The following is a 7970-nucleotide window of genomic DNA, read 5'->3' as shown; positions in this document are numbered from 1 at the left end:
CTCTGCCATGCCAATGATGATAAAGCTTTTTAGGGCAAGGACTTTAAAATGTAAGATACTTGAATTGGGAAAGTGCTTACAACTTCTCATGATTAACTTCTCCTTGGGAAAAAAAAAGAGCTGTTTTTGAGGCAGAAATATTTTAAAATACGTTGTTTTAGCTGAAGAGCAAATCAAAGAGTACTTAGCCAATGAGCTTTCAGGGTGGGCTTAAAAAAAATACTTCTCTGAGCTGATCCAGATAGATCTTTTCTCCATTTGTACGTCCAGAGAACACAGAACAAATGCATTTTCTCTTAGTTGATCTAACATGTTGGGTAGAAATACACAATTCACTTAAGGATAAATGTCAAAAAGAAAAACTGAAGTATACTTCCAAGCAAAATTTATTAGATATCTATTCAAGAAAAACACAATGACCTTTGCTTGTAAGAATTCAAAGTTAATGACCTGAAAGCCAGGTAGGAATATTTTTCCTTTTAAAATCAGATACAGAGAGTAGAAACAGTAATTTTTCTTAAATATGACAGGCAACAGATATTGAAGTCTTTTCTCATAATGGCATCAAAGATAATTATTCATTTATCAGCAAAGCTGCATGCAGGTGATCTAATTTCAAACCCAAAGCCTTTAAAATGTAAAGCTGGTTGTGAACCTGACAGCAATCAAGGTAGGCTACTCAAAGATGTTTCTTTACTTCCTTCCTAATGAAATTCCTCTGTAATCAATATTTATGTACATTTCAGTTTGGCTGCTAAGATCTTTTAAGTTCATAAACTTTTGCATAAATGCTATCTTACAGAATCGCACTATCAAGGTGGGTTTATGATCTGTGGGATAAGTGAAAGATAATCTGCTGAAAGTGTTTTAGCTTAGTTTAGGTGAAGGATAAAGACCAAATTAGGAAATTCCCCTGTTTTCTCAACAACTAAATAGTCTGTACAAAAAAAGAGGGAACATATATACAAAATTCTAGAGTCTACGTACATTGTGAAAAGATCGATCACCGTCCACCGAAGAAATGCCATAAAAAGTTTTATCTATAAGGTGCTCAAGATCCAAAGATGAAGAGTTCTTATGCAAAGTCATAAGAAATACAAAGCTAGTTCTCGGGGTGTGTGTAATTCAGGCACTGTTAACCACGTTAAATCTTTCAGGTCCCAAATATCATTTCGTAAATTTCTACTTCAGGGCAGAAAATAGAACCTGAATGATTTAACATTGCCTCTAAAAAGTGCCTGGTCTACTCCGAGGAAATATTTTACACACACCAGGAAAATCAGGCTCAACATATTCCTGCCCTCGAATGTAGCCAGGATTCTGAGTTCCATAGAAGAAAAATAATCATCATAGTAAAAATAATTGTATTGATCATAATCCTTGCTAAAACCAGCCTTAATACTTGTGATGCTTCTGAATTGCTCTATTTCTATAAAATAATGTGTGGGATTCTTTTACATTTCCATAAAATGTACAACATACCATATGGATTGTCTCTTCTCATACAATCTCAAATGTATGTGTGTACACACAGTGAAATCTTACCTATGAATATTGCTTACAGATACTTTCAAGTGTCTATGTTAGAATAATTCTTTGCACCTCTCACTAACACTGCTTTTATTAAAATTTTCTCAGATAAATAAAACACTAAGAGCTCATTGTTCATGATGCTGATTATTACATTTTAATATAAAATAGCAATGCAACTTTACAACACAATAGTTTTTTTTTGTAGTCTAGCTAAACCTCTTATATTCTCATGATTATGACCAAAGGCTCTGATTCATTTACTGTTTGCACTTCTAAAAAGTACAAAAAAAAAAAAAAAAAACAAAACTGCAGGAAAAAGAGTCTTATCTGAAAACTCACATTCAATCAACAAAATCACACTCATTCGAATTAACTTCCCTACTCTTGCTTTAGATTTTGTAATCACTGTGCATATTACAACATAGCATAAGTGCAGGCAAACGATAGCTGAAGTATAGTTGTCATATCGTGTAAACCAGGACACTAGGCAAACTCGTGAAAGAAAAACAGACTGCCAAGCTCAGAGTGTCAAAATGCAAACCACAGCATTTAGTAATAAACAATCTTCTGGTTGCCTGAGGGGAGAGCATCTTTCAAAGGGGACCAGAGAGCCTCCAAGACACGCTTTCTTTTTTGCCTCAAATACTTAACCCTTTTTAAGTATAATGATTTTCTTTCTGATCCCACATATTGACTCTTCAAAGTTAAGAGCAGAAAGCAGGAATATGCACTTTCACGCAGAAACAAGTCTGCCAATCTCCCCACGGCTCGGCAGGGACAGTCACTGTGCTGGTGGTTTGGTGGCAGGTGGAGATGGTGTTGGTGGGTGACTTCTACTGGAAACCGGTAAGCATGACAGAGGGAGGCCTGCGGGCATCTTTCAGGCAAGGTTATGCAGATGTGGTGCTGAAACTCGGCATAAATAAAGAGGGAGAGTGATTCACAGCCTCTTGACATAGTTTCCTGGAAAAGTACCAAAGAATTTGGTTCTTCTTGAGGTTCCTGAAAATAGAAGCAATAGGTGAAATTAACAGCAATGAAACATCAGTTCGTATAGATGGGCTTGAAAACTGTTCATTTACAAGGCTTCACTAAGAGAGCAAGCCTGGCAGGGTTTGGAAAAGAAGAAATCTCCCTTTAAGACAAGAGGAAAGCAAAGTAAGCAGTTTTATCTATACTGCCTGAGGCCTTCTTTGCCTCTTAAGCTTACACACTGGCTTCCATCACATCAGGCTAAACCAAAAAGCTCAGCCTCTCTGAAGGGAAAGCCAATCCTGCTGAGGAGGGGGATGGTGGCACCCGGTCCCCAAGGCTGCTAGACACGAGTGGGGAACAGAAGAAGACAAGCATTTGGGAAGTGACATTTTCAAGTACAATCTTCTAAATAAGGACGAGGCTAGTGGTGTGATAGGATGGACTGGAAACACACAACAACAAGGCTTGGTTCAGTGAGCAAGAGGTCTCACACCTTCTCAACACAGGTGTAACATTAAGGAATTATCGGGGACACTGTCACTATGGAGTTTTACTATCTCATAGAAGATCATGCCGAATGCCACACCATTCATTTACCAATAGCCCTACCAGAGTCCTTCACAAAATATAGAAAATTTGAACAATTTACAAAGTCACTAAAGAAAAAAAAAGACCCACACTATTTGTGGACGGGGGTTCTATCATTGGGCATGGCTTCTAATTCGAGGAGTGGAACCAAATGCACACATGGCCATCATTATGATCGCCTTTGGTTTCAAATAACATAATTCCTTTGAAATGTTTTGTAAAAGTCAGTGCACTAAATTCTTCCTTAGGATTTCCAGCTCAAACAGAGTGCACAGGGTCTCTAAGTTCCGTTTCTCATTTACCCTCTGGAACTTCCTGTCTTGACTTGAAGACTGATTTTCTTTTTTCTGTGTAGGTAAGCCATTTTATTCTCTTCTAAATGGGGAATTGACCTAAACAGAGGTAGAGGCTGTGGCTGCAGCTGTGGCCTTTGTTATTTAATATTTTTCCACTGACTGCCTGTCTATAGAGAGACCTCATTCCCTCATCTTTCCGTCTCCTCCAGCCTCCTAAGCCTTTATTTCTTTTTTTACCTCCTTCCTCTGTGTCCTGTTGTATGAAAGGCTTGTCTACAAATGTTTTCTCAGAAAACCTGTCGTCTTCTTTTAAGCTGGTAAGAGTGGGAGTGTCTTTTAAGTGGTAAGAATGGAACTTCTCTCTACTTCTACCACAATCAAAGCTCACGTGAATCACTGGCCTTGTAGGGTACCTCCACCAGACCTAGTTAATGGGGGAGCTGCTCACCTCATCTCATTTTCTCAAATGAGACCCTCACTGCTGACAACTAACCTTCTCCGCTGACCAGTGTAGCAATGTTTCTCATCTGGGGAACGTTGTTGTCATTCTTAGATCTCAATCTTTCCTGGTTGGTGCTATTTAAGGAAATTTTCTTCTCTCAGTTGAATTGGAAATAAAACTAGTGGAAAATCACATATACCTGGAGCAGTAAATACTAAACTATATTAAAAACGCAGTTGCCTTGGGATTGCTAGCGCCTATGAATGTATGAAAGATCAAAGGCATTATGAAATCAAAGAAAGCTTGGCCATGGCACCAAACCATGCAAGCTGAGCAAACAGGAGCAAATTATACAATGGCCAAATGTGTCTGAAAGGAAAGGTACACATACCCACGAACCATCCATCATCACATTTTTCCATCACATCAATGACATCACTTTCTCTGAGCTCCAGCTCATCTTCATTCCTAGGAGTATAGTTATAGAGAGCCTGAAACCTTAAACAGGACAAACGGATGTGTTTAAAAAAAAATCTTTACATCTTTGTGCAGCTATACCAGATAGTACAATATTCATTTTACTTTTAACATTTCTATTGTTATTAACATTTTTTAAGTTAGGTAGCATAAGTCTTTGGTGAGCATGTAAAGTAAATAGACATATTTAGACTTTCATGCAAATTAGACCCCTCTAATAGCATTTCAAAACTACAATGAGGAATATTCGTGGAAGACTGGAACATCTGTGAGTAGGATTAAAGCGTTTTAACTTTTATAAATCAGACTTGCATTTCAATTGTCCAGTCATAGATATCACTCAGACATTAAATAACAGGACAGAATATAAAAGAAGTGATACGTGCATTATTCAGCTATATAAGAACAAGGAAGAATTAGAGTTTTAGCTGGTCATCGTTAGAAGCAAAGAACTGTGGCTTACAAGTTGAATTTTCAAATGATTCTAAATTGAGATGTACAAAATGTCTCAGACACGTGTCTTCTAAATCACTATGTGAGAGTTGCTATAAAGGAGAAGGGTATTTTTTTACCCAGAGGAAGTCTTTAAAGCAATTTAGTTTCATAGTCTGAATCAGTGTTTTCTGAAGATTTAGAATTTGAAACTCTGAGGTAATTCACCTATGAAATCAAGCGGATTCAGTCCATGCTCAGTCACCAGTGAGCCCATTTCAAATATTAGATTATGGACATAAGTTCCTTTCCAAAATGGGTCCCAGAGAAAATGTATTTGACGTAAAAACTCTCTCTAGAAATAATTTTATCTAAAAAAGAATTACTTACAGAATGTTACCACTTTCCTTTCCCTGTCTGAATTCTTTGAGCACACATATTTTGGTGACATTGATCAGTAAGGAATTCAGACATTGAATTTGTGGTAATAAAAGAGTGTGGATTCTAATGCGTGTTAACACGAACTGCCATTTTGGAAAATGAAGACACAAGTTCTGGCAGCTGAGGAGGTCAGGAAGCATTTGATAGACAGTTAATATGAAAAGTTGATATTACTACTAAAATATTACCAGTACTGTCAGGGGGATGTTTAAAAAAAAAATCAGTGAATTTATTTCTGCCACTCTTCATAATAGTTATGTAATTCTACCAATGTAAGAAAGTGAGAATCACATTTCAAGGTATTTTAGAATTTTTAAAGCCAATTTTAAAAGGTTGATAATATTGAATACTGTTCAGGAACAAGAATGATTTATTTCTAATTACTTTGTTCAGTCAAGAAATCATATTTTGGTAGAACAAAACAATTCTATCACTTGAACTCAAACATCACAGTTCCATTTGGCTTCCCTCCCTGTCCGTGAGCTTTTTCAGTCTGGGGGACCTGGACAAAGTTGGCTTTGTTGGGTGGGGGGTGTCTGGGAAAGAACTAGTCACATGTGGTGCCTAATACCTTCTCCAGAAAACATTGCTCTCCCTGGCCTGGTACCATAGCCTGAAATTCCAGCATTAGACATTTCTTCCCTTGTTAATATTTTGTCCTCCTAGTAAACCTTTTCAGCCACTTGTACTCTTTTGAGATTGGTCTTCTCAGGTCTTTTGTTGAGAAAGGATTCTGACCGTGGGGAAGGGCAGAGACAGGTAGCCAGAATCCCAGAGCAGTGGAGAAAAAGACAGGGAAGTGTTGAATACCAACATTACTTAACTTGGATGTTTGCACGGGGCCAGCCCTGGTTGGAGTGGTCAGATTATTTTGTTGTTGGCTTTAAGGATTTGATTTGAGGCCACTCAGGTAAAGGGATGGTATCTTTGGTAGATCCCCAGGGAAAGTTGATTTCACTATAGGTTCTTTTCCAATTTTACATTTGAGGGAGAGAGTCATTCCTGGGCTGCTAATTTGGTAGAGATATACTGCGTCTCTCACTTTGGGAAATAGTGATTCTCTGATTGATTTTTTAAGGCTTCGGTCTCCACCCAGGCACATCTCTAACCACTTATGGAGAGAGGACTATATAAGGCCACAAACCCCAGCTGCCTGAAGAATCTCAAGGTCCCAAAGGCTAAAAACCCAAAATTGGCACGAACTCCTAATTCACTTTGATATGACAAAAACCAGTGTGCTTGCCAAAATTTACTTACCATTCTGGTTTAATTAGACCAAAAAAAAAAAAAAAGGGGGAGTAAGGAGTTTCTTGGAAACAAAAACAAACCTTCAGGAAATCCTCCTGCCTCTGTTAGCTTTCAAGATTAGTGTTGCACGACAGGAAATGCAGTTGAATTACAATTAAAAATGCTGTTTTGAAAGATGTGTTGGTGAGATGAATGATGGTGGTGGGGTCAGGATGCCTCACAAAGAAATTTCTCTTTTAAATAGGATGTGCTCAGCCAAACTTGAAGCTCTCTCTGTAACTTGCAACTTTTTCTATAGCATATTTTACTGTAATTCTGAATTACAGTGACATCATAACGTTATGTTCCTATTTTCACTCAAAATCTATTTTCTAAATGAAAGAGATTAAGTGACACCCCATAATCCCCCTAATTGGGGTTGCAATCAAATAGACATTTAATAAAGAATGTTTTATAATGTCCAAAGCAGGATGTTGAAATTTGCCTTCTTCCAACCTGTAAGCTCTGTGGTTTCGTAAACACTCAAATGACCATGACTGGGGGAATTAACTCCATATTACATGAAACCGTGCAACTTAACATACCCATTAATTCATAAACTCCTTACAAGCTGCTTAAAATAATGTGCTGGTAATGCAATAAACCTAAACAGCCCTGGAACTTATTTCTTGTGATATGATCCTGTCATTGCTGGTGTAAATAAGAAAGCAAATCAAAACTTTAGAGTTACAAATCATATTTAAAGTTTTTTGAATTAAATGAAATTTTAAATGATTCTTACTTCCAACCTGGTCTTTTCATGATACAGGCTTTTCCTTAACAAGAACACCTTTCTGGCTGTACTCAGGGAGAGCCATTCTCAGGTGAGAGATGGTTTCTGAAGTGCATGCTTTTAGCTAAGTGCCAGGTTTAGAGGAGTGAGGAGAGAATTAACGGTTGATTTGACTGATCTGTTGGAAAGGAGAGGGAATCTGAAAGCATGAAAAAGCATTTAACTGAAAGACAGTGACTGTTTCAATATTGCCATTTTCAAAGGTCCTTCCAGGAATGTAACTTTGGAATGATGTTCCTAACTTATCACTTTAGGTATACTTTGACATTCTCCTGGTCTCCAAATACGCGTGAAAACAATGTTGGAACATTCTCTGTGTCTTTAAAGCTGTAGTTACTGGAATCTATGTGGTGAGTAGAACAGAGAGACACAGATTCATAAATCTTAGGAATCAGTAGAGCTTTGGAGGGCTTTTCTAGTGCATAAACTACAGTCTTCTCCACAAAATCATGGGTGTCTTTTTAAAATTAGCTTCTGCTACCTGTTATGAAAGATGGAGACTATTGCAATTTCTCTTAATTTAGGAGGTCTCACGTAGTTACTTTGATCTCTTTCACTTGCAAAGCTGTACCGTCCTCTCTCTTGGTACATCAGTTTTCCGTTTTGCGGGTCAAGGTTAGTGTTGAATTTAGAAGATAAGAATAATACTTACGGTTCCCCCCCACCTTGAATGTTTTCATGAGTAAACACAGGACGCTGTGGCTGA

At 37.6% G+C, this 7970-nt stretch overlaps 1 protein-coding gene across 4 annotated transcripts in view; it reads right to left on the bottom strand.

The window, feature by feature from the left end:
• Positions 1–368: 368 nt before the first annotated feature.
• Positions 369–7970, bottom strand: part of SORBS2 (sorbin and SH3 domain containing 2) — a 143110-nt gene continuing 135508 nt past the window's right edge. For 3 of the 4 annotated variants that reach the window (XM_046648463.1, XM_046648464.1, XM_046648466.1), the window contains 3 exons: positions 7917–7966; positions 4226–4332; positions 369–2535 (listed from right to left, as the gene is read on the bottom strand). In XM_046648463.1, coding sequence (XP_046504419.1) covers positions 2474–2535; positions 4226–4332; positions 7917–7966 — 219 coding nt within the window. In that variant the 3' untranslated portion in view covers positions 369–2473. The remainder of the gene's footprint in view (positions 2536–4225; positions 4333–7916; positions 7967–7970) is intronic. The other variant, XM_046648465.1, reaches the window with a different exon arrangement.

The sequence above is a fragment of the Equus quagga genome, chromosome 22 (genome assembly GCF_021613505.1).
Source record: "Equus quagga isolate Etosha38 chromosome 22, UCLA_HA_Equagga_1.0, whole genome shotgun sequence".
Lineage (NCBI taxonomy): Eukaryota > Metazoa > Chordata > Mammalia > Perissodactyla > Equidae > Equus > Equus quagga.
This window is presented reverse-complemented; position numbering and strand designations above follow the sequence as displayed.